This window comes from Apteryx mantelli, chromosome 17 (genome assembly GCF_036417845.1).
Source record: "Apteryx mantelli isolate bAptMan1 chromosome 17, bAptMan1.hap1, whole genome shotgun sequence".
NCBI classification, from domain to species: Eukaryota; Metazoa; Chordata; class Aves; order Apterygiformes; family Apterygidae; genus Apteryx; species Apteryx mantelli.
The window spans coordinates 13,133,068-13,159,834 of NC_089994.1; the positions used below are offsets into that span (position 1 = coordinate 13,133,068).

Sequence of the window (26,767 nt, forward strand, 5' to 3'; positions counted from 1 at the left end):
TGCAGCTGCTGTGCTGGGGTTTACCCCTGGCAAATTAGCAGCTGGTCATGGAAGCTGGTCATGGAAGCTGTTTGGTAAAGATGCGCTGAGCAGTGCGTAAAAGCCATCCTTATGGCTCTGCTTGTACCGTGTGTTAGCGGCCAGTGAGTGTGCTGGTGTCAGTGGTACACTTAGTATTGTAATCGTCCTTGACAAGATGAAATATGGTCTTCGAATTCCAAGAACATATGGTATTATTGAGCAAGAAAATTGTGTGAACAAGGGCAATTATAGCAATAACTATCCATGACAAAGACTACACTGAGTCATCCAGGCATAACCTAGATATAATGAAAATATTTTAAAGGCAAACATGGTGTAAACCAATGCCAAAATTATCTAATTTATTATTCTGTCATGACTGATAAAAGTTTAATAAAAAAAAAACACCTGCATTTCACAGAATAGTGAGAAAGCGTTCTTTTACATATTCATTGCTACGTGATTTGGATGGTTACAAAGGGAGGAAGGTTTCTTGATAATAGCTATTGAAAGATGATGAAACAACTTTCTCATCTAAATTCCAATCTCTAATTTTTCAGGATTAATTGCTCTGGTAATTCTTCATCACACAGTTCCCCTCCCATTTAACTTCCCATCGCCACCACCCCGCGTCTACACAGCTATGCAACGCAGAGGAGGCAGCGGGCAGCCTATTAATCATTATAGAACTAGCTTTAACCTTGAAAACATTATCACAGTGCAATAGTAGAGATGGCAAATAAGCTCTTGGGGCTGTTCATGCTTTGAGAGGTAACATTTCTGGATGTATATTATCATTTTAAAATAAAGGTGAAGTAGGTTGATTGATTAGATTGATTAAAGATTGATTGATAGATTGATTTAAAGATTGATTACAACATGCAAAAGGACAGTGTGGGGGGGAAAATCATAATTCTTGTGAATTAACCCCCCCCCCGCCTGGCCCATTTTATATTTTTATGACCCCTTGCCCTGTTATCGGGGGAAACTAATCCTAGAGGCAAAGCTTGGGTGTCTGAGGTGCTGCAGCGAGGTATGGGCCTTGGGCTGGTCTGCCACGCTAGCTGTACAAAATCCCAAGAAACATCTCTCCGTTAGGAAGGGCCCAAGGTGGTTGTCCTGAAGGGACCCAAGTGTCCTGCCCATCTGGTGACTCGGTGGCATCATGAGAGTCATTCCCCGCTTTTGCTCTGATGCGTGTGGGGTGGGATGGCCTGAGATCCCTGCTTCATGCACGTGGGTGCTCCTGGGTCTGCCTTGGCTTCTACACCCCTAGGGAGAAGGACATATCTGCAGTTTTTCTTATATCTATTAAAAAAAACAAAAAAACCTGAGGAATCTGTGTCCTAATTCAGTTGTGATTACCAGGTGCTTTCTTTTGTGATGGGACCCGGTGGAGAGTAAATGTGTAAAGCAGCGGCTGGGGAGGAAGAGGGTGAGCGTTAGAGGCCCCATCGTACAGCTTTTCTCCTCAGCACCGGAGCCAGCGATAGGAGAAAGAACCAGAACGACCGTGTAGCTCCTCTGGGTGAAGAACGCTCTCTGGTCAGCGGGGAGTTTCAGAGCGCTTTACAGAAAAGGACGGGATCATTAGCCTCGCTTTACTGATGGAGGGGAAAACGCATAGCAGGGAGAAGTTACTTGCTGAAGGTCACGCGGCAGAAGAGGAGGGCAATGACAAAAGCCCGGCTTTTCTGAAATGGGATCCTTGCTGGCCACGTCCATGTGCCCAAGCTCCCAAAACATGGTCCGGATCAGACAGCTGATAGCTGGCAAAGCTGCCTGGCCGAGGAGAGGGCAAATGCCATGGCAAGTTACTGGTTGCCTGTGAACCCCTCTCCTCCTGCGTCCCCAGCCACAGAAATGATGCAGAAGTAGATGCTGGTGTGGGGACGGGAGCGGGTTTCTGAAAGAGTTGGCGCTGTGTGTGTGTGTGTGTGTATGCGTGTATATGTACACGCACACAAGTATATTCAGATCTGGTAGAATGAGATGTTTCCCCTCTGTATCTGTGACAGAAACTGATGGCCCAGGGTTGCCATTTGTCATATCCATAGAAACCAATTTTTCACCTAGGAATTGACCTTGACCAGGTTGCTGGAATAGTTGGGTTGTAAGAAATAATCTGCAGCAGCTGCTTCAGCAAATGGGCTGCTTTCGTAAAGGGGAGGGAATGAGTTTCCTCAGAATATTCTGTGGGTATAGACTTTAACACAGAAAAATTGTTTGCACGTTATCTGGGCCACACTAGGCCATGCGATGCAAATATTCAATAGGACTTCTAATACACGTAAAGATCTGCTTGCTTAAGCATAACATTAGTATTCACAGGGAGCCATAACTTTTCTAATGTTGTTTATAACCCATGTCAAAATAATTTGAACAAATACAAAAGTCCTTTTAGGAAATTAAGTTTTCTCATTTATTTGGAGGGAAAACAACAAAACTAAATTACTTTACTACTTGCTAGCAAAGTCATTCTTGCTACATTATCTATTTTAAAACTCGCATGTCATTCAATTAAGATTTCGTACCATTGACAAAATGATGCTGTCCTGAAAAAATATTGCAAAAGCTGCTATATACAAGCCCATAAATAAACTGAAAGACTTTCAGACTTCAAAAGACCGAGGACAGGAAGAGATTGTTTAAAGATTCAGGACAGGAAGAGATTGTTTAAAGATTCATTTGAGCATTTCTTATTCAGTACCCTTACTGCATTCAGTAACAACAAACATACTTTGAATCAAACAAAACAAACAGACTTAGATGGAAATGGGAAATGTTTTTTTTGTTTGTGTTTTTACTAGTTTATCAAAAAGAAGAAACCCTGTCCCTAAACTAATATCATAAATACAGTGTTCTAACTCCTAACCTCATGTGACATAAACAAGATATATTGTTTCATTACAAGTAGTGTTCAAAAGTTAAAGCACGGGTTGCAGGTTATTCACTGGAGGAAACGCTGTCGTACCTGCAGTGAATCTCAGTAGATACAGGATAATAAATGCTCCCTCAATATATAATACATCTATGTCACATTCTAAAGTATAAAACCAAAAGCATTTTCATGCTGTACTTACTTTTGGTGATCAATTTTAAAATATGATATACCTGGATGAAACACAGATTTAACCCTCTACACTGGGTACTGTCACTTGAATGTCATGTATTTTCAAATGGACCTTGGGCAGTAACGTGTGTGACCAATATACAGTCAGCATCGGAGGAGATGCATACAATGAATATGGCATGGAGAGGAATATACTTAAAAATTAAGATAAAAACAGCTTTTATTTCCTCTGGTTCATTCACAGAACTGTTCATACTACAACATAATAATTATAAGAGAAGTTATCAAAGAGGGTTTAAAACTATATCCATGGTCACAGTGGTTTAAAAAAAATGTGCTCCAGTATCAAAAAATATGCTTAAATATGTTGTCTGCACACAATACAGACGCTTTGAACTCTGTTATCACAGTAATGTTCTGTCACAATCTGCCTCCATACATTCTGAGGGCTCCTTCTCCTCTATCTTTTGGGAAAAAAAACACTGTTGGGCTAAGAAAAGCAGATATGTTTGCACAGCTGTAAGACAGTTCAATGTTCAAAGGGCTAGAAAAAAGCCATACACAAAAGCCAAAAGGAAGACATAGCCATTTAGATATTTAGCTTTTACTGACCCTCCTTTTATGGTTAGCTGTCAACAGCTTAAGAATTATTTAGCAACATAAGAAACAAGATTAGAAGCATATATATTGTATGAATATATACGTATGATATGCGATGTGTCACATTCTGCCCTGTTATAGCCGCATAAATTCAGTGTATATCTGGTGAAACGAAGTTAATTTCTGTGAAATGCTTCAATTTCTAGTCAGGGATAGACTTGGGTGAACTGTGGATTTTTCAGTTTGGTGACCATCCAACAAGTCTTGGCCAGGAGGGGGAGAAGGCGGGGAGATGGAAAAGCTTGGCCCAAACTGAAACAATTACTTTTTTTCCTTAGGAGAGAAGCATAGAGAGAACTTGTTTTGGATCGATCAAAAATGAAATGCATTGATGTTTTCTGAACTTTCAATTCCACTTCCTTTGAATGAAACACTTCAGTAAATTCAATCCTAATACCTTCTGTTCCCTAAACCTCAAACTTCTTTTTTCCCTTTCAAATTTACTATCCAATGAGCAATTTTGACTATGTGTATTAGGGGGTAGATACCTTTTCTCTTGGAAATCAATAGCAGATGTCTTGCTAGATTGACTGGGACCAGAGGTGGTCCAAGCTGTTGAAGATACAAACCTTAAATTAAGAAAATAACTCATGGGGGGCTGGGAGTAGGGGGAGGTGAAGACTTGCTTATCTCCTTCTTTGTTGTGATATTTTTGTAGCCCAGTGTACTAGGAAAGCCAATATAATTACCTTGGTAATTCCTGCGAACCAGTACACCAGGTGCCTTAGAGAAACTGCTACTGCAAACAAGCAGCGCCTGGGAATAAGGAGACAAGGCTGGAAAGCCCTTCTCCTAAGGGGGCCTCACCTTTGGAAATGGTTCTTGGGGACCCTTGCTGTGGAGTACATCTCAGAGCAGGGTATGTATTTAGGGGCTCCGACCACCTCTGGGGCTTGTAGTCTACTTTACCCCTCCGCAGCTGGAGAGGTGCAGCGTTGGTGTGCCTGAGATTTCACCCCCTTGTGCTCCAAACCTCATTTCTGAGAACCTAGAAAACACTGGTCAAAAGAAAAATTACAATATTTTTTTCCCCCCTTAAATATACTTCATAGCAGTGCTAAAGCAGAAGCTATTAAGTGCTGAGCAGAGTTTAAAACCACAAAAGACTCAGCAGAGACCTATTTAAAAGATGTCTATAGGTAACAATACATAGACTTATTTGTAATCTGGCTGTCTTCACAGTATAGTGTTGTGTTATGGTTTTGTGTTTGGAATTCAGTGTCTCAATCTGACCAGTAAAAGTAGAAAGATAAGTCACAGTGCCAGGTTTTGATTTCCAAAAGCCAGAGTGCTGTTGTGAAATGTGCTTGATGGACAGTTGTTGATTGCATCCAAAAGCTTCAGGCAAAGCAATACAGATGCTTTGCACCGTGATATGACAGCAGACACAACTCAGTGATAGAAACGCTGCAGACTGCTGCAGGACAGCCTTAGCCATTTCTGTCTCTTACAGATACAATGTAAAGAGGAATATCTAAAATACTCACAGGCCATGTATATGTTACATATACTGTTTATGTGCAGAGACATATGTATATTAGCTTTGCTATTTCCATACCCATACTGGGAGCTGAATAGCTGGAACCTGCTTCCTCCTCAAGTTCTGGCTTCCTTGGGGTATTCAAATTAATCACCTGTTGACTCTGTATTCTGAACAAGTCTCACTTGGGTAATTGGATTCTGTAAGGTATTAAATGTAAACAGAGTGCACAGCAAGACCAGAGTAGCCCCATTACAGCATCACAGTGGGAAGCATTTCATTTTAGAGCATAAAAATCCATCTTTCCCAAGGTATGTTACCTTTCCTTGGTTCTGGGAGCTGGGAATGATTCAGATAGCAATAAGCTCTTTTAAATACCTAGTGTTTTCATCATGGCTGACAAAAGCATCCAGTGTATATTTGTGCTAGTTATTTTTACAGATATTGCTAATAGCTAAGTGGTAGATTGCATTACAGTTTTGAAGGCAAGCAGCTGAGGACTATTTACTCAACAAAACAATATGCCAATTTCCAATTTATTAGGCAGTGATTAAAAAAGCAGTTTTCTACTGGCATTAACAGTGAGAAAATACTGGTGGACACTGTGTCAGAAGTCCTGAATGTATGGCTTGGTTGTTTGTGTTTTTGGTTTTTTTTTCCTTCACTGAGAAGCTGGTATCACTGTCAGACCGCTGATAAATCAATGCGATTAGCTGAATTGGTGCTCTTATCCCAGGTGTTCAGCTTCGTGGGGCTTGTGCCTGGCCTGTTCCCAGTCATCTAGAAGACAAAATAATGTTGGAAGTAGATTGATTTGTTTTGCTAAACTACTCTTGTCTGGAGTCAATAGGTGCTTTCAAGCTTTTATTTCAATTACAGCGTTGTCAGTCTTGAGAGTATAAACCATAAAGGGCTTCTAACAGTTATTGCCAGGTTCTAAGGTGATTGGCAGTGATCACTTAATAATATCCATCAGTTCAGGAGTCTGGTCCTTTATAAAAACAAATGTCTTTTGCCTCAAGAAAATTTAAGGAGAGCTAGGAAAACATATGATGCATGCATGTGTTGATTTATTTAAGAGTTTATTCCCCAAACTTAAATGTAAAAGCACTCTATCTAAAAGCCATAGTCATCAGACAAAGGTATTACTTAAATGCTGCTTGAATACATAATATGATGTCCACTACAACTGATGGGAATAGTCTCAATGAACTATGCTCTAGGGCTGGTAAAGCTTGTTTAACTTTAATTGATGATTTACTAGAAAGTAGAATTTAACCCTCTGCTTTCTAAACAAATTTTGTAGCTGGGACGTAGTACTTGCTGATTCCACCTAACTGCACAATTGTGGCAGGTTGGGTATAAGCAATACCCATGTGCCTCCTTGTGTCCTGTTCTTTCCAACTGAATTTCATGTAGAAAACTTTCAAGTATACAGTGGGGGGGAAGGGATTACTTACAATGTCTGAATTGAAGGGCTTCACATTCACGTTGCGAATTGAACTACTGGTGAGGGACCAGACCTTGGTTTTGTGCTTAAAGGCAGCTCTAACCTTAGGAAAAAAATATGAAACCAAACAGAAGATATCTTTCGATAAAGCTGTATTTTCTCAGGTTCAGCCTAGAGTCATCTCCCTGTTATCCTACCTCCACGTTAACATCACTTTACCAAAAACAACAAACAAACCTCTACATTCTTTTTATATTTGTGATCTGAAGTTGTAACTTCACTTTTCAAGTAACATATATTAAATACAAAGCATTTTACAACCTCACTCCTGTCTCATTTCACCAGCAGTATATTCATGTTGTCTGGGCTATCACATCCTCCTAGATGTCCAAGCTATGACTGTATTACCTTTCATCTTGTTTTAAAAAAAAATAAATAAAAATATAAGCAAAAAAACAAACCTGCAGGGTATATAAGCATATATCTCCTGTATGCGCAGTCCTGTTCTGAGAGACTGTTCTGATTGTACTGATTCTCAGCAGCTCCCTAGGACACTTTAACATTTTTTTAACCAGATATATGGCCCAAGATGACCACAAGCTCCCCCCATTCAGGACGGCTCTGCCCTGGAGCTCATGTAGCTCTAATGGTGCCTGTCTGCCCTGAGGAGGTGAGCCGGCCGACAGCCTTTTTGGAAGTGAAATTGTTTAGAAGATGATGGATGAAATTCCCTATAGATGTAGGTAAGACTCTGCACCACGTAGAAAATAATCTGCTGCATAAACAAAGGTTGGTAAGGAAAGTATGGGAGGTTTAGAAATCAGTATTGCTAGCTGACAGTGATTCATCAGTCTTATGCATTTTGTCAGGAGGAGTGGAGTCTGCAAAATACATAAAGTAATCCTTTCTCCCTCTTCTACAATGGCCAGGCCTTAGCTACAATACTGCGTCCAGCATCCCAAGGAAAATATGGACCAGTTGGGGACAACCCTGAAGAGAGTGAGGAGGATCACAGGTCTAGAAAACTCAAGTTATGAGATGCTTGGGCTCTTTAATCTAAAGAGGAGACTGAGGGAAGATAGGATAAGTCTTCCTCTTCTGCAGAGAGAAAGGGAATTATCTGCTCTAATATATTATATGTGTATGTGCATGTATGCATATATATATATATAAATATATATATAGTGGCTAAAACAAGAAATGGCAAGACCAAACTGCAGCAAGAATGATTAAAGCTAGGAAACTGTTGGGAAGGACAGTATTAGAGCTAGGTAGGCACCAAGATAAGCTTTGCGGGGAGGCTGAGGGGCTTCCTTGGCCAGGGTGACATGGGTATGTCACACTGTGCATGGGGGTAGGTGCCCTCTCAAGTCTGTCAGCCCTGTCTTCCTGTGGTCCCTTATAATGCTGAGGTATTTCTTGTCCAGGATTGCTGGGAACAAAGCTGTGTTTTCTCCAACTACTTGGAAATATCTATGGATTTTGCTTTATAGTAAGAGTTTACCTGAAGGAGTATCTTGGATTTGCATGCATGGCATACAGTGGAGCCTATATGAGCTACTATACAAAGGTGACTGTTTATATTAGCTATATACGAACTGTTTGACAAGGATTCAGATTCCGAGAAATTTATGAATGTTGTTTCTCATTGGTTCATGGAAAAATGGCAGCAATTCAAGTATTTGTATTCGATGTTAGACTAAGATGCTTGACAGAAGGAAGAAGGCTTTCTGAGCCTGGAGGAGAATAGGATAAAGAAATATCTCTCTTCCTTAACTTTAACCTGTCGGCTTAACTTTAGCCGATTCCCATAAAGTTCAAGAATTTTACAGTAGGCCCTCAGTCTGGACTGACTGCAGTAAAGATCCAGTCGATACCCTAAGACTGGATAGCTTAGCAAAACTTAATAAATGGTAACTGATTAATGAAAAAACTGTCATGAGTGATCCTCTGCATAGAGCTGGAGTGCTTCTGATGCACAGGGAGAAGAAACAGGTTATGGAGCAGAGCTACTCAGTAGTGCACAGAAGGAAGAGACCTGGGAAAATCAAGGTATGTGGGTATTCACTGATCAGTGCCCCCCTGTCAGCATGCTGCAAACGGCTTTCAGTAGAAAGTTTTATTGATAATGCGTGCTGCTGGGCATCTCCTACCCTCTGCCGTGGGAGGAGAGGATGCTGCCAGCTCGGGGCCCGGCAGAGACGGTCTCCGCAGGGCCTGCGTACAGGGGCCAGGCTTTGGCTTTACCCCAGCTGGTCTGAAAGACAGGCTTAATGTGCAAAGATTCCTCTTGCTGCATTGTGAAAACCTTCCCTTTCTGCCAAGAAAAATACCTGGAATATGTTCTACTCTGTTTGGTTTCCCATTAAGAAACGCATGAGCAATCTCCAAAAGTATGTTTTGCTGAGATTAATATTTATTTTCCTCTCTGGAACTCCAGATATAATAAAGGCAGAGGCCCACCAACAGGGGCTGCCAGAGTGAGTCCTGTTGCCGCAATTTAAACTTGCTCACTTAGCAGCGTAGTCCGGGCCCTGCTAGGCTCCCTCCGTGCTGGAGGAGTCCTTCAGTCCTTAGTCTGGAGCTCCCATCTGTTCCTGTCCCCCTGCCACACATCCCAAACCTCCTCTTTCTTACGTTATATAAAATAAATGATGGTCATGGGTCAAAATGCTGCAAGTTACAAAGTCAGTAACAGTCATGTGCTTATTGAAAGAAAAATGATGTCAATGATGTAACAGGCAGTGACAGTGGGGAAAGCCATTTTTTGTTTTCCACTCGAGTTTGGTAAAGCTCCCACCTTCTGTATGTATTGTAGAGATATCTACATAGAAATAGCATACATCACTGAACAATTGTGACTGAGGAATAAGGATAATACACAAATCAGCAGCATTAAACAACAGTTACCTAAAAATACCAACCATCATTTTCAGATTAATTGACTGAACTTGCACTGTTGCAAAAACTCAAGTCCTACTTCTACTACAAAAAAAGTCTCTCATTTAAGGTATTTATTGAGGAAAACATACCTCTGAATTCAGAAGGCAGTGAAACAGGAAGATGAAAAATCCCTGAAAACAGATAAGAGAAGGATAAAGACTGAGGTTATTCCCTACAGTATTGTATAAAGCAGGTATCAAGTAGCTGGAGATCTATAAAGAAGGAGTGGGCCAAATTCTGCCCCAAGTTAAACTGGAGAATCCCACAGGTTACTATGAGACTTGCCTGGACCTTCTCCCATGAAACAGCACCTCCTAAACTTTGGGGTGTTCAAGGAGAAAAGCTGGTTGAAAAGAAGCAGGCATTGTATTTTCATTAGCTATAGGAAAACATTCTGTCTGTGTTCGCAAAGATAACAGCGGGGGACGTGCTCTTTGGGAAGCACTGCTTCAATACTTTTCATATTAAAAAACAGGTATTAACCATTAGGAAAACTTTCACAACAGACATTTGCTTGCTTTGGACTCTTTTTCCAATGGAAAGCAAAAAGGCTTCCCCAAAATAATTTTATTTTCTTTTGGGGACTGACAGGCAAACTGTTTTGGTTTTGGGTTTTTTGGTGGGAGGAAGCGGGATGAAAATTGAAAGCCAGAGAACTCTACTCTTTCTGTGACTATAGTGGTATTTATTTCTGAGCTGTTCTGTTGAACAAACGATTCACAAGAATTCATTTTTCTTCTCCTTTGCGTTATAATGCTTTCCTGAGAAATGGTTGCAACTTTAGATTTATGCCTCTACTCAAGGCTCTGCTAAAAGCTAAGCAGATGCTTATGTTCTTTCTCAAACAGAGCTATTTTCTTGGATTGGTGTCTTCACAAGAAGAGGGTTTAATTGCCTTTGTGCAAGAGTCATGTGCTGACTTCTGCAAAATGCAGTATCCTTCCCCTTTTACTCCTTACACTGCGCTGGTCCCAAAAACTTCTATTTGCTTTCACTTAGTCTCAGTGCTGAAGCCTCAAACTGACACTGAAAAATTGTTCAGGTATCTCCAATGAAGAATGTAGCCTTTGGTACCTGAGGCTGGAAGAATGAATTTCACTTCTTGAGCTCACTGTCTCATTTATTAAATTATTGCTCCTGAAAACACTAAGGAGTGGAATGAAAGCTCTGTTCAAGCAGAGACTAAACAATTGGCAGCTCTGTATTGTCAGCACAGACTTAAAAGATGCAGGAAGGAACATGGGGAATATCCAATAAATATGAGCATGTGGAAACATTTCTAATGATCCATTTGTTGGATCTCAGCAGCAGTTTGGTAGCCATATACTTTCACACCAGGTACTTACTTGCAATGAATTGAATACAGCAAACATGTACTGAAACACTAACGCGTGGTCATTGACAGTTAGAACGCCAAAGATCCATGAGCTTCCCAGGATTGGTAACAGCACAGCAACTGCTTTAGCAGTTAGTCTGAAAGAGAAAACGAAGACAGAAATGTGAAGAAACAGACAAATTTCAGGCAATGTAGCAAGGAGTTTCCTTATCAATTATTTCCTTATCAATTATTTCCTGGCACCAAATCAGTGTATGGTATGCATATAAATGTAAGCAGAAAGTTGATAAAGAGGAATGGTGGCTTAACTATAATAGAATAAGTCAGTGATGCTCTTCACCATATAATTATTTGGTATTTATGGGGAAGTCTTTAAATTTCTTATTTCTCATCTATAAAAATGGGGATAACAACAGAACTTTGCTATCAAATGGGATAACTACAGATTGAGACAGTCAGTAACTCAGGTAGTGGGGGCGAAGCAGGAGAGGTGGTCATATAACTACAATACCACGCCTTTAGCTGGTACTGAAGTATAATCATTTCATCTGTGAAGTATAATAATAGTGTGAGAGTAGAAAGTAGAGGGCAGAAACTGAGAACAAAGGGAGTATTGCATGGAAAAACTAAAACCACTATATAGTGTACCCAGAGTACGTTTGCTTAGTGCTGCAGCTGGGTCAAGGCAATGGGGTATTTCTGTTCTAGAAAGTGACTTGGGATCTTTAATCACAAATGGGAAGAAACTTGGTCTCATCCTCTAACACCATAGTATTATTCTGCTACTGCTGTGCTTTGTTCAGAGTTGATTCAGAGAAAAGTACGCCAACTCCTGAAATGACTTGTGTTTCTTGGAGGTCCCTCCTGATATATGTTCACTCTGCTCAGCTTGCTGTACTGGCAAAATTTGAGTTAAGTGATATGACAGCTGAAAAGCTAATAGCATTGAGAAAATCTTATATTTACCGTTATGAGCTATGTACAGGATGTTTGTTGTAGTGGAAGAATAAAAGAAATTATTGTACTAGGAAATTAAATGATCATAGAGAGTTTTCTACAACAGCTGAATTCTGTGGATCAAATTCTATGTAAAGAGTAAAAGAAGGAAGCCATAGAGAAAACAAAGGAATTTCATTTAGAAAAATTGAGATCAGAACCACATTTCCTCACTATCTCCATAGCTTTCTACATTAAAGACCCAAAGAACTATGAGCCTCTTGTAGAAGGTGCATTTCCTTCATCTGCCAAAGGAATTAAGGGCATCCGAACCTCAGAGAAAGCACTCGGGACTCTGCAGAATAGTTACTGGCTGTTCTTGGGTGCATTTCCTGCTTTTACTTAAATGTTCCTAATCTCTTCTGCAATTGAATTACCAGTCAACCACTTTCAAGAAAGGCAGGCAAGTCTGACAAAATTAAACTCGCAGGTTATTGTTTCTCTTACACAATTGTCGTCTTAGGAAACCCTCAGGGCATCTTTCTTTTTACTGTCCTGAATGATCTTATTCATACTGCTGAATTGTACTAACAAATTGTATTTTCATGTGTGCGTACACCCTGTAATGGTGACTGCGACAGTATTGTAGTAATAGTCCTATAGAGTTTTTAGTGTAATCATAGGGGAAAAAAACATGAAGACAACATGATTACATTCAGGAAGTCCTTGGCACAGGATGTTTTGGAGGCCCAGAAAAGGGTCCAATAAATTCATGGAAGACGGTTCCACTAAGGACTGTTAAATGTGACAATCCAGGTGCAGCCACTTACGCCAAAAGTCCCTAATCTTTTGTGTGCTGAAAGCTGGGAGTATTTGGAGAGGAATAAATCTGCATGACCTATCCCAGTAAGGATACTGGGCCAGATGGACCACCAGTCCATCCAGTCTAATCTGTGGTGGCAGTTCTTTTGTTCTTAATCAAAAAACAGATGGATTAGGCTAAAACAATCAGATCTTGCACAGTTCATTTTTTTTCATATCAGTTTGACCTGGTAAAGGCAGGTGCAAGACAGAGCTGGGCCGGGTGACCAATAGATACAGACGGCGTTACTAAGTCACCACTCGCTTTCTCCCAGTACCTGGTCCTGGGCTATGCCCCGGCTCGCAGCACTGGACAGCCAGAAAGCATTCGTGGTGTCTGTCCATTCGGTCACCGCTCCCCGGGAATCCCACAGGGCAAAACGCTCTTGCTGTCAAAGCGCTGACTAGGTAGCCCGGGGCAATTCTGCCTGTCAAGGCTGAACAGATGTTGACGCTTTGCACACCTGGGCATCGCGTTTTCAGTGACAGATTGCAAAGGACAAACTCGCGTCCTCCTGGGCAGCCGAGAACAGCGTTGGTGCAACAAGACAGAAAGCAGAAGGAAGGAAGCTTTCCCTCTCTAGAGACATCCTGAACCTGCAAGCCAGGCAGATCTAATCCCTGTTACATAAATGTATGCTGACTTCTTGTTGCAACCTGCAGGATTTAAGCATGCGATTACACTTAAATATACTTTTAAAATATTTCAGTGAATTCAATCTTATGGTACAATTATAGATAAAGAAGCCAAGAGGGCAGTACAGGGACCATGGGTAGAGCAAAACTGAAGGACAGGCCATGCTTGCAAGAACTGCATTTCTCGGAAACTCAGATTATTTTATTTTATTTTGAGCAGGAAACGTATACAAGAAACAAAGTTGTTCTAAGGAGACTAATGTCCTACTTGTGCCTTTTACCCCCTCATCCGCGTTAAAGTACAGGCAGAGAAGAGAACTGCATGACAAGAGACCACTATAATTACAGCAAACGTGAGACAAATGAGGCTGTTGCACAATATAGTTCAAAGAAAAAAACTTTTAATTAAATACTTAGATCCAAGACATTGTGTTCATTTCAGTGACCTGAGCGCCCACTTCATTATATCCTTGATTAAAAGTGTATGTTGAAATACTGCATAGGCTTCAGGTTTATTGGAAAATCTGTATCAGGGAAGACAGCCGGAGTCGGGGTTTCCCCGCCCCCATATTGATAAGTATCTTAATGTCCTTGGCCATGAATATTTCTACACAATTCAATTTATTCCGGGAAGAATTTCTTCAGCCAGAATATGAAGAAATAAAATAAAGCTTGAGTTCTCGTATTGAGTTATAATATTCATTTAAAAGGGTACAGTTCTAGAGCAGCTAAGTGATACAAACTTATTTTCATGAATCGAGGGTGGTGGGTCTTTTTGGTTTTGTTCTCTTTCCTGTTAAGATTAAAGCTGTTCACGCCTTGCCCTGGGGAGCCGCCGGCAGAGCGACCTTGCGACGCGCTCTGCGCGCAGGGACCTGTACGGAGCCCTCGCGGCTTCAGGAAGCGGCACCGGGGCAGGACGGGGGGCAGGTGGGGGAGGACGCGCGGAGCCCCGCGGTGGATTGGGTACACTGGGTGTCCGTGGTGGTCGGGACGTCCCCTCTAGCCTGGCGCAGCAGGCGACTGGTATGCCAGAGCTGTGTGTGTGCGAAACCTGGGCGTCTGTACAACCTCCTTTCCCCTCTCCCCCTTTTGTTTTCGTACTCTCTCCATTTTCATAGACCTTGCGGTTTGGAATATAATTTCCCCTAGATGGTTTGTTGCCAAAAATAAGTTTTCATTTATGTTTTCAGATCTCAGCAAAAAATCTTTGTCTGTAGTTTGTGGTCTTGGACAGAAAGGAGTTAGGTACTTAATATCAATGTTTTTAAAATCCTCCTCACTGTTTGCATTTTCAGGAGCCTTTAACATCACAAGTATCTTGCATTTAAAAAAATAATAATAAAAATAAAAATAAAAAAGGTATTGATGAAGACGATTCATTTTTAAACACAGGGTCCAGAGCATATGCAGCAGAAATGCATAGCTAAAAATGAAGACAAAGTAGAGATGCCTGGGATTTTCCTTGCACGTATATGTGTGCCTCTAAGTGCATATCGATTTAAAAGATGGAGATTTTATCCACCAGCTGGCGATGAAATTCACTTCAGACTATCTAAGGGTTGACTCTGCCTGTGTATCACTTAAATCCCATTACGGCTTTTTTTTGCTTAATTATTGCATAGATTTTTATGCCTGCTTGCTGCGAACTTCACCCTACATCTGAAATTATTGGTTCAAGGTGTTTATGAGCTTTCTGCACCAAGCAGAGACCTCGGCTCTATTGTTTCCTCGTCCTCTTTTATTTTCTTCTACTTCCCCCTCCCTTCTCCTTCTTTATTTCATTTTTGTCTTTGAACTTTGAAAAAGAAAAATTACATGTAAAATGCTGTGTCAGAACACCATTAACCATGGTTAAAAATCACAAAAAAAAAAACCCTAGAAATACAAAAGTTAATGTTCCACTAGGCACACCAATTCCACCACGCTGCACTTTTTTTTTTTTATTCCCACATTTTCGCTGCTTGAATATTTTGGTTAATTAGTTATAGTACGCTAACATACAGAAAGGAATCAAATACATGTTGTTTTTGGATTAAAAAATACGGACAACTTAATATATGTAACCTTAAAACTCAAAGGATGATAGTGACATCTTTCATGCTGCCGGTGAAATTGGTGACACGATGAAGTCATACTTCTGGGCAGGGGGCAGCTCTTACCTTGCAGATAGCGAGGCCAGTGGGGTCCCCACCGGAACTTCACAAGTCTTGCTAAAATCTTTGGGTGTCCTTCTGTTCCCATGTAATGGAAAACAGGGAAAAAAATGGCCATTGCTTTGCAGAGGTCCCTGTAAATGTCTCCCTGTGCTCCTTTTTGTGCTCTGGCCTTTGGAACTGGAAGCAACCTGACAGCCTGTTTCTCACGCGCGCCCTCAAAAGCTCAGACGTTGTTACTCCTCCGCATTCTAATAGCATTAAGTTTTGTGAGCTTTTTGTCTCTCTGTGTCTATGTACACTGAATTATCAGCTGTGGAATGAATGAAGAGCATCTCCTTTCTATGGTTTCCTTTGGGTGGTTGTTGCTTTTTTTTTTTTTTTTTTAAAACTATGTACCTGTTATTACTTCGGAATACAGACAACTTCTGGAAAATGCTATCTTGAGTCCACTTACATCTTCATATTCAGTGTATATGCAATAGCCTTTGGGATATTACTAATTGTACACAGTGTAGCTATCAACTCAGACTGCAGTTAGGGCTGTTTCTCACTCTGCCCCAGTTATAGCAATCCCTTTGGGTGGCCTGCATGGACTTGGAAAGTGCTGCTCAGTAACAGACACTTTGAGAGTTGATTTAATTCAGATTGGTATGCTTTTTTATTTTATTTTATTTTATTGTAAAAAGCAAGCAGCAATGAGTTGCTCCTGCACAGTGGCGAAGTCCTGCTGTCAGATGTGCATAGGCTGCTCTGCACCCACTGCTGTTCCTTAAAAGTGCGTAGTCCTGCTCACTTGAGCACCTGTCCATGAATCCAGTTGGGGAGGGAGGGGATCTTTTGAAAATCCTTCTGATATACTACTTGCAAGAACAGCATTAACTTTCTTCATTACCTCTTAATCAATCTGTCCATCTAGCATGCATTCACTCTAAGTCTTGCACTGGGGGGAAAAAAAAGAATTATCCTCCCTTTTCCTGTTCTTATGCTTGAAAAGTAAACCTTACTCACCAGAGACCACCTTCTCCAAACTTCTTTATTTGGCTTTTGTTTGATTGCTTTTGTGTTAGCACTCAAGGCAGTGCAGGTTTTTGATATTTTCTGTGCATCTTGCTCAGTCTGAGATGGAATCCAATGATGGGGGACTAATCAACTAACAGAGGAAGTTTTCTGAGCTGGATAATTATGATAGTTGCATTGAAGTCCTGGTGTGCGAGAAGTACAAGTTTCAGAGCCTCTGAGACATATTTTCATCACTAACATCATATAAAATTATTGCACTGTTATAAAGTTACCAGGAACGCTTTTCCAAGAGCCGGCTTGGGTCTTATAGTTTTATTGTATTTGCAATTGGTTTAGAACAGGCCTCCTCAACTGAGCTTACTCCGTCCCCTTATTTAATCTCTGCCCTTTTCTGCTATTGCCCTGAGCGCACTGTCGATACCTTATACCGATGCAGAATGACTACGCTGACAGCCACAAGAAAAATTTCACTGCTTGCAGAATGAAAATGTTATTACTTCTGTAAAGGGGACCCTAATTCATAAATCAATTTTATTGGTTATATATGGAGCACTAATCCTTTTAAGACTCCTGACATCTACTTTTCAGTCATGATGCCTGCTGAAGTAAGAACTAAATTCAGACCCATAGGCCAAGATTATATAATAGTTGGAGGAAATACTGTCTATAAAAGCAAAATTCCTTCACAACAATTCATCAGAATTGTTACCCTGACAAATAGGCCTCAACTGAAATTTCTCTCGTTTCTTAAACCCTTCACAAGACACTATCAACATTACCCTTTGTACTTTAAAAACAAACACAAAAAGCCTATAACAAAAATCTCAGACTAATACCAGGAAAAATGAATTTAGCCTCTGTTTCCAACTTGCTACAAGTGGCACTCAGTAACCTGAAAGCTGGACAACTGCTGTGAAACCCTGTTAGCAACTTTGATTATGAAAATGTGTTTTCATTCAGTTCAGCAGTGTTTCTAACACACACCTTTTATATTCCTTCTGCCCCGCGTTTGGGGCGTCTGAGGACTGGCGGTTCTCCCCGCCGTGGCATTTGCAAGCGCACAGAGCATTTGTTCCCCGCCAGTCCCCCTTGATTCTCCAAGGAGTAAGGCCAAGACTGAGCGATTTAGGTGGCGAGCTGCCACCAACTCCAACCAGACAGCTGGAGGAGCACTGAGAATAACTCGTCTCTTTGAGCGACCTAGGCAGTGAACAGCAATGGTCACGCTAACAACCATCTCTGGGCCTGATCCAAAGCCCACTGATGCCAGTTGGAGTCTACAGGATCAAGCTCTTTTTCACTCCTAATGTAAAATAACTAAAGGCACATCAGTGTGATACACTGAGTGATGTGACCAGCTTGGCAGAGTCTCAGCACAGGTCTGAGGGTCAAAATCTCTCTGCTCCCAACCGAACTTAGCAACCCACCCATGCCGTTTTTCAGTGCAAGTTTCAAAGTGATGTTGTGAGGCTGAGCAAGTAATATGCACGAGCACTTCAGAGCTTGTTGCTTTTTTTCTTTTTTTTTTGGTGGGTGCCAATTATAGTCTGGGAAGGATGCTGTTAGTGAAAAGTATTGTAGCAATGAGGGGGGAAAAAAAAATCTAGGTTGTTGTAGCACGTAATTTCAGATTGTTTTTTATCATGAGAGTGGGAAGGAAGGGACGGGGGGGAGCATTTTTCCTTTTCCGTTAAGCTCTGTGTACAATAACCAGCCCTTTCACCATAGATGCTCACAGGAAGGCAGATGCTGCTGAAGCAATGGCACTTCTCATAAGTCATCCCAAAAGCTGGAGCTGCCTTAGCATCCTATCCAGCAGATGAAATAAGAAAGGCTCCTCTGAGCACCTAGCATCTAGCTGGTAGGAGATGCAATGCTCATCTTTGAAACTGGATGCTCTATGAATGAGCTGCTTTTCTTCCAGGTGCCAGCAGCTTTTTCAGTCTGCAGCTCAGGAATTAAAGTAAAGTAGGTTCTAGTTTACTAGTGTGTAACATGACGTGCTTTGTGGGGAGGGGGAATACTTTAACTTTGATTTGCTCATGAAAAATAATTTGACACCTCATCAGTAAGAAATTCATTTAAGTAAGAGTACAGCGTACAATGTATTTGTAGGTGTTTATAACACAACATTTTGAGTTAATTAAAATTTCTAGTTAGACAGCGCACATGTATGTTCAGCAGTGCGCACGTCCTCTTGTCTCTCCAGGTAAAGCTGTAGGGATTTCCTCGCAGCCTGCCCTCTCTCATGCTCCCTTGCCTCTGAGGGCCACCCTCATCACCAGCATGAGGGATGGCTCAATGAGACTCGCAGCCTAGTGCTCCTTTAGGTCTGGTTTTCCTTCTCAGTCAGCAGTGATTTTGTGGCTGGCATGTTGGTCTTCTACGCACTGTCCTGCAGTGTCTTCAGGGACTCATGTGGGTATTCTGCTTGGGGCAGCAGAATTGTCCTTGAAGTTAGGTACCTGAGTCCTTCTCCTTCAAGCAACTAGAGAGGGTTAAGGTCCTTTTCTTAGCCGTATGAGAGGGATGCCTCCCCTTTCACTGACAAGACCAGGAGATACAGCATTTGCCCAGAGTATAGGAGGTCTGGGTTAAAAAATATTCTTCTGCCTAAGGGATTGCAGTTCCCTTCTTCCAGAGGAGCATTTTGACCCCCTGCCTGATGGTCATTCTCTCCTATTGAACCTGTTCCACTTATATAGAATAACTGAATATTCATTGGGTCAGAGAGAGAAAGTGTAACGCTACAGATGATTAGTTGAGAGCGCTCTCCTGAGAAAGAAGGGACTCATCTAATCCCTGCTTTATTAATATTTCCTATTTCATATTAAGTATTCAGTGGAGCAGGGACTGCAATCCAAGTCTTCCTTCAAAACTCCGTGAAGCCTGACAAACTTGTGGACATAACCAGAGATGGAGGTACCTTAAGAATTTTAATGCTGAGAAGGCAATTCCAGGGACTGGCAGCATCATTGACTTTTGACTTCAGCACCTAGCAGGGGATTTAAGAATACACGCCTTGCTAAGTCCTCTCACAGATCAAGTCCCATGTCTCCTGAATCACTTTGTGATCCTAAAATCACACCAAAAAGAAAACTTTCCAAAGAAAGTAGTAAGGGCTTAACTAAAACATGTCCTTCCCCTTTTCTTTAGCTCAAGCCATTAAAAGAACATAAAGAATTCACAGGTAATGTCATTGCAAGCTGCATTTCTGGGGGTTAGGATTTGCCCAGGGGAACTGTATTTGCAGTGGGATTTTTCCATTCACTCTCTAAAAATTTTGTTCTTTTCAACCTTGTTTTTAACACAGCCTCCCTCATTGCACTGGTGCTGAGACAGCATTCTCTGCTGCTCAGTCCCCAAGCCCAAGGCTAAAGCTAATTTTCCACTGAACTTTACTATTGAGTCATCAAAGAAAATAATAAGAGCTTATTCTCACAGCAGAAGTGTTCCACATCCAGCCGAGGAGTGTTTATAAGTGTCTTTGGATGAGGAGCTAAAGATAGTACCTGCCCTTGGAGTCTTTCTACCACAGGATATCCGGTAGAACATATATTGCCACGGGATGCCCAAATCTTCTCTATTCCTAGTGAAGTTTATGTTGTCTCTGTTGGGAACTTTAGCTGGTTAACAGTCTTGATGCATATTTGTGCTTTAATCATCAGAAATCTGCATTTGGGGCTCTTCGTGCTGCCCATCATGCTCTGCTGCTATAGGAGAACCACTGGACCCCCTGGAATAGCCCCAGTGTAACTGAAAATGCATTTTCCCTGTTCCCATAATAATCTCTAAAAGAACAAGCAATATAAATATTTCCAGTTAGAGGACCACTCAAGTGTAACACTAGTACCGTTGTAGGTTAGCAGTGATAGTCTTTTAATGTACAATCATTTATAGTAACTTGGCGATCAGTGGTCCATTCCCTTAAAACCAAAATAGACAGTTGACTGTTTATTGCAGTCACATGTTAAATTTTTTGGAAATCTAAATAATGCGCCTGCTGGAAAAAAGTTTATGGGGAGACTTGATACTGGGTGATGGGAGAACAAATTTCCCAGCAGCTGGTATTAATGACTATGGTCAGAAGCCAATAAATAAATAAATAAATTTAGAAACCCATGTGGAAAATTAAAGCAATTATTAAAAAAAAAAAAAGACAGGCCCTGATCCTTACAGTAGTGAAGATTTATTGATTTTTTAAACACAGATTATTCATTTCCCTAGCTCTTACAGCGTTTGGTTCCTCTTTAATGGTTGATTCTCGAGTTATTTCCAAGAGGGTAAGAGGGGATAAAAAGATAAGGAAAATATTATCCACTTTCACTTTAGGGGTTCTTTAGTGGTCTCACAAATGTAGATTGACTGGGGAGTCTGGAGGGATCAGTTTGCTATCTTTAAAAATAAAATAAATTGTAATATTTTAATGGGTCTTTTTTTATACATAAGCCGTTATTAGGAGCCAGTTTGTTTCCAGGGGTCAAATTGTCCTCTTGTTTTCAGATTGCGCCTTACAGAGCAAGCACTCGGCAAAGTAGCAACTTTTTGCTTCACAATCAGACAACAAAAATTATGCAGGGGGATTTTTTTTTATTTTTATTTTTTAATCCATGCAGTTAGCAATCAAGTAGTCCTGGGGTGAAAAAGGTTATGGAATTGTGCTGTTAGGACAGACTAGCAAAAGATATCAAATAATTAATTCACATAATATGACCATGATGTTAGAGGCGTTAACAGGACATTAATAGGATATAGTTAATAGGATAATCTAACCTTGGCTGCTGTGGAGATTCTGCATACGTGAAAACAGATGTTCCTTCAGTCTCTGCCCTTCTTCTGACGTGGACCTAGTGCCTAGCTCTGTGTTGGACTTGCCCCAGGAGCAGGAATTTGTTACAACAGCTTGTTGCCAGAAAACTCATTACCTGTCTTTTCCAAGGACAAGGCAATGGAAATGTCCCTACGGGCTAGATCCAGCCTGCGGGTGCCAGATGGCCCAGGCTATATGTCATTACCACTTTTCTCCAGCATTTGCACCTAATTATTTCTTCCACTATAGACTCCATTGTTTTATCCAGTTTGAAAGAGCCCAGTGCAGGACTTCCATCTCATGACAGCTTTCTGTATAGTCTATCCCTAGGTATATTCTCAATGCAAAGCATGAATCTGTATTAGCCCAACCCTTCCTACTTCTAATTGGCTAAATCTCAATGAGGGATCTTGAAGCAATATACTGAAATTAGTCTTATTGTGCTACTGACATCCATCTAAATCTTTTTTTATAGTTGTTATATCATGCAGTGCGAATCTTTGTTTTCCCAGCAGTAAACCATGCTGACAGACCCTGTGCTAATAAAGAGGGATTGTCAAATTACAGAAGTTATGAAAAGGACCCCATAGCGTTCGCCATAACAGAGAGGCTGATGGAAGAATTCACTTGACTGGAATACTGATAGGAAAGGGCACAGCTTGTTCAGAAAGGACATGCAGGGGGACAAAAGGGTGTACCACAAAAATGTAGATCTGCTCAGAGAGCCAGAAACCATAGGCAGGCAGACCTTTCAAATATCTCTGTGCAACAAAGGCAAAACAGAAATGGGAACAGTATGACATTTCATGTCTATTTTGGCTTGCTAAACCAGGAAGACGAGGTGGATGGGGCCACCTTGGGGGTGGGATGGTGTGGATGGGATGTTTTTCCTAAACAATCTAAGAATTGGCTGAAGTACAGCATTAGTTGTTAACGTGGAACCAGCTTCATTTAATTAATAATGAAATAGAGAGTAAGTTTATAAAACTGCAGTCAGTGATGTAATCCCTTTGCAAAAAAATTCTTACTGCTCTGGGATGTCAAACCAGGAACAGCATATGTTAAAAACATGAGGTGGCTCCTACGCTGTGCTCTACACTGGTCATGCCCGAACTGGAGGAGCATGTTTGGGTTGGAGTGTCATATTCAAGAAAAATGTGGTCCTGCTGGAAAGACTGTGGAGGAAAGCAATGAAAAATCGAGAAGACATGGCCCATGAAAAAAAGGGACAGACTTTGAATATGTAAGTTAGCTTCAGTGGAGAAAGAAAGAACCTGTTGTTGATGTTCGTGGGAGAAAGGACAGGCTGCTATTTGTCCTTCTTTAAACAGCCCTTGTGGAAATGTCAGGCGCGCCAAGAGCAGCCATTAGGAGAAAAGGCTCTGAAATAGCTACACCCTGGGGAGACTAAAATGTCTGTCACTGGGGGCTTTTACCAGGATAAGGGATTATATTTTGCACACAATTTGAAATGGGCAGGAGCAATCACACAGGCAGTTACCACTGTTCAGCTGACACCTCGTAGCTTGATAATTTTGTATAGCCGTGAACACACAGAGAAAGCAGCCTCGCAGAGAAGGTGTTTATTGGAAATGTGTAGATTTGGCAAATATTTCAGTCTCTTATCTTGAAGTCAGTGCGGCTCAGAGTTTAATTTAGGATGACAGTGTAACTATCACATCAGCCCATACATAAAATTTCTGTAGAATAACATTCACACCCGGAGGAGCTGAACTCAGAAAATGATCTCTTGACCTGAATGGTCTCAGTGACCCTTAATTATGCATTGATATCAACAGAAAGATCGTTTTCTCCCATTTCCATGGCAACAGTACGAGCAAATGGCAAAGCCATCAAGGTCAAGCATACAAACTGAGAAAGAAAAGAAAGTAATTTTCTGTGTAATGGTTCATATGAGCTTTAACTGCAGTACTGGAAAATAAATAGCCATATACTTGCTTGATTGCCTGTCTCAAATGCACATAAGGAGAGAGGGGGGGGAAAAAATTGCTAGAGTACAACTACAGTCATGCTACCTTGCGATCCGGTTTAGAAAAACTGCTCGTGAGTGGTGCTTCCGGGGTAACACAAACTGCACAGCAGCACTCAGTTGAGCGCTGCTGCCATGCGAGGAGCCAGGTTTCTTATTGAGCTGGTTTTAAAGAAATCAGGCAACATACAACTTTCATATTACTTGCGGAAATGCCCAGCACAAGATATCAGAAAAATTCCAACAAAGTATTTTCTGATTTGTCAAAATGAAAGCACCTCACGAAATGGCTTGCTTTCAGCCGTCTCCCCGCTAGGTGCTCGCCGCACCCTGTGGAAAATCTGCCCGCTTCCCTGCCAAGGCCCTGGGAGCAGGCAGGCTCTGGGGGTGCAGGATCCCTTCCCCTCGCCTTCTCCCTGCCTCCCGGCTCTCCTGGGAATGTCCCAGCGCCGCAAGCCTCCTCCTGGCTGTCGGATGCTGGGCCGCGAGCGGGTGGGGGCCGGGGGCCGGGCCGGGAGCCAGCCGGCCCGCGGGCTGCGCCAGCGCCAGCGCTGAGGCTGTCTGGAAGCATCTCAAGCCCTCTGCTTTAATGAGACGCTCCATATATGTTATGAAATTGAAAAATAGACACCGTCTTCATTTATTTTTTAATTTCCTAGCTTTTTAGTCTACTGAGAATTTGCCAATTCTCCTTTTCTGTACAGTGAGCTCGAACAACGGCTCACGGCAAGCCTCCTTTATTCTGTTCCATACGTATTTATGTCTGTCTGACGCTGCTTACCTTTCTGATCAAGTAATTTGAGTCGTCATTATCATTTCTAGTTATATGAGAACAGCCAGGGCTTCTTTGTTCTGTTACCATATATTGGATAGTCCTTATTTTTTTTAATATGTTTATTAAAATAAGGCAACTAACTTAAGAGGGCTGCTGAGGAAGGTGTGTGTGAGACTCACTGGGGAAAATAAACAGCGTAGAATTAAAGAACATAGCTCTTCATCGGGTGATTGCAGTACCCCACTTCAAAAATCTCACTACTCGTGACATTCTTGTGCTCCTAATTTTGGTCTGAATTAACTGCCCTTTTGATTATCTTTAATACCAGTTCAAATTAAAAGTGCTTTTTATTCCATTTCTTCCACTGATGTATATGTTCCTGCCTTGCTTCTTTTTCACTTGAAAAGAATTGTGTGTAATTTGCAATTTTTATTTCCAAAACACCTATAACATTGCTGGAGTTAATGATGGGGGTTTTTTTTAGTTACCTGAAGATAGAATCAAAAATCCTTTCAAACTTTTAGATACTAAAATAAGACCTTTTTCCTATTGCAATTACTTGTATTTTTCATTTGTTTTATTTTATTTGGAGAGAGCATTGTGGGGAAAATATGTAAATTACACTTAGCTAAGAGCTGTGTCAGGCTGGGTAGTGATTTACATAGTTGCCAACAGCTCCACACAAACTGCTCGTTTAAATAAGCGTTTACTTTATGCAATGGCATAACTATAATATTTGTCTTATTATTCTGCATAAGGCTGACACAGAAGTTCTAGGATTATAAATGGCCCAAGGATGTAAATGCAGCACTTCAAGCAAATTCTTGAAGCTATTGCTGTTCACAGTGAATTGTACCATTTCATGATGAACGATCAGCATTTAATTGTTACTCTGGTACCATGCAGAAAGCTATGACTCATACGACACACTCCTCCTCCTACTGGCAGTTTCATGCCTCAAAATCAGATACTAAAGGACTGAAGTCTAAAAGCAATTAGGGCTTTTGACAAATCAGGGCTTTTGACAAATTAGGGCATTTTTAAAAACAATAGAATGTGAGTTTCAAAGATCTTTCTTTTCACTATAGATTCCAAAACCTGAAGAAGGATTTCTGTTATTAGAATTCTGAAAGAGGCACAGGAGCCCAAACCCATATTGGTACAAAGGAAGAGTTAAACCCCACTGAAGCCATCTTAGACTCCTAGTGAATGGAGGCCCTAACTCCTAAGAGACATGATTTACAAAGCAGAGCATGATTAAAAAAAAAAAAAAGATAAAGATAAAAAGAGGAGGGGAATGGGGGAAAGAAAGAGAGAGACAGGAAAAAGAGGTTAAATGACTTTCCAAGGGTCAGACAAGTCAGCAGCAGACACTTGTTTTCTCTGGAGTATCGAGCAATGTCCTCCAAACCATCCTGCTCTGTAAATGGCATTGCTCTGAAAAAGACATTTCGGAATGAACAGATGTTCAAGTAGGCTCCTGGAGCAGCCTTTATAGATATCAATGCTTCCAGAGAATTCATTCATGTGAAACAATTATAATAGTTTATTAATGATTGATATGCCAGACAGATTCTTTTAACTGCAATAATTGCAGTTTTCATCAAGAAAATTGAGTTTTTAAATCTAGGAGAGAATTTGTGCTAATACGTTAGTTCCTCTAAAAGACACCAAGCTATTTATAAATGAGATGCTTGGCTAGCCACTGATCCTTTCAGTGGAATGAAAAAAAAGTCTACACATGTGAAAGTATAGGAAGATAAGCCAGTCAGTCAGCATGAGTATCTTCAATCAAGGGGAAAAAAAAAAAAGCACTTTATGCTAGCAGCTAAATATGTGTAGAATTAAAGATAAAGCTTTGAATATGTCAAATGTTCAGATAAAGTAAAGAAGTCATGTTCTTTTTAGATAACTTTGGAAAAAAAACCCAAACACCTGCTTTGTTCCCGTATGTCACAGTATCAAACCTCTAACATCACCTCCGACCTGCCTCCTGTGTATGCAAAAGACTCTTCAGGAACTCTTTGGGGTGCACTCCAACCGTGGGCATGGGGCCAGCAGAGTTTTGTTCCCCTTAAATGCCATATAAATCCTGATTTGATTTAAGGTGGCCTTGTCTCAATCTAGTGCAGCCTCAATCTCCTGCTGAGAAACACTTTCACCTCCAGTAACAGCTTTTACCATCTATTAGGGACTGATAGGTGGCTTCAAAGGACTGGTTCAACCACGAATCAGTAAGCACAATGCAGGTTTCTAGTTACTGAAGGTAAGAAACAGCTGAACGGTGGCTTGGTAGGACACCTTCTCTCCTATCCTTCCATTACTGATGCTGTTGTCGCATTCAGCACACTAAGAGCAATCCTGCATATCCCACCTGACTTCTGCTAACTTCTTCAAGATTTTCATAAGCTCAGTTTGTCCCTGCCAGATCAATTCCCATAGCAGCTGCCTTGCACCAGTTTTGTGCTCATAGCAAGGTTTCATCATAGGGATTTAATTAACCAAATTTTAATAAACCTCATTCTATTGTGACATTCAGATATAAAAACAGATATGTCCTAAGCATCTTTAATGAAAAGCATTATAATTTGTATTGAGACAATCCAGCATCTCTTAA

The 26,767-nt window shown here is 41.1% G+C and overlaps 1 protein-coding gene across 1 annotated transcript in view; it reads right to left on the minus strand.

The window, feature by feature from the left end:
• Nucleotides 1-2,643: 2,643 nt before the first annotated feature.
• ADGRD1 (adhesion G protein-coupled receptor D1) overlaps nt 2,644-26,767 on the minus strand; it is a 169,354-nt gene continuing 145,230 nt past the window's right edge. Inside the window, exons 23-26 of the mRNA XM_067306966.1 lie at nt 10,974-11,100; nt 9,717-9,758; nt 6,695-6,787; nt 2,644-6,014 (exon numbers count right to left, since the gene is read on the minus strand). Coding sequence (XP_067163067.1) covers nt 5,919-6,014; nt 6,695-6,787; nt 9,717-9,758; nt 10,974-11,100 — 358 coding nt within the window. The 3' untranslated portion in view covers nt 2,644-5,918. The remainder of the gene's footprint in view (nt 6,015-6,694; nt 6,788-9,716; nt 9,759-10,973; nt 11,101-26,767) is intronic.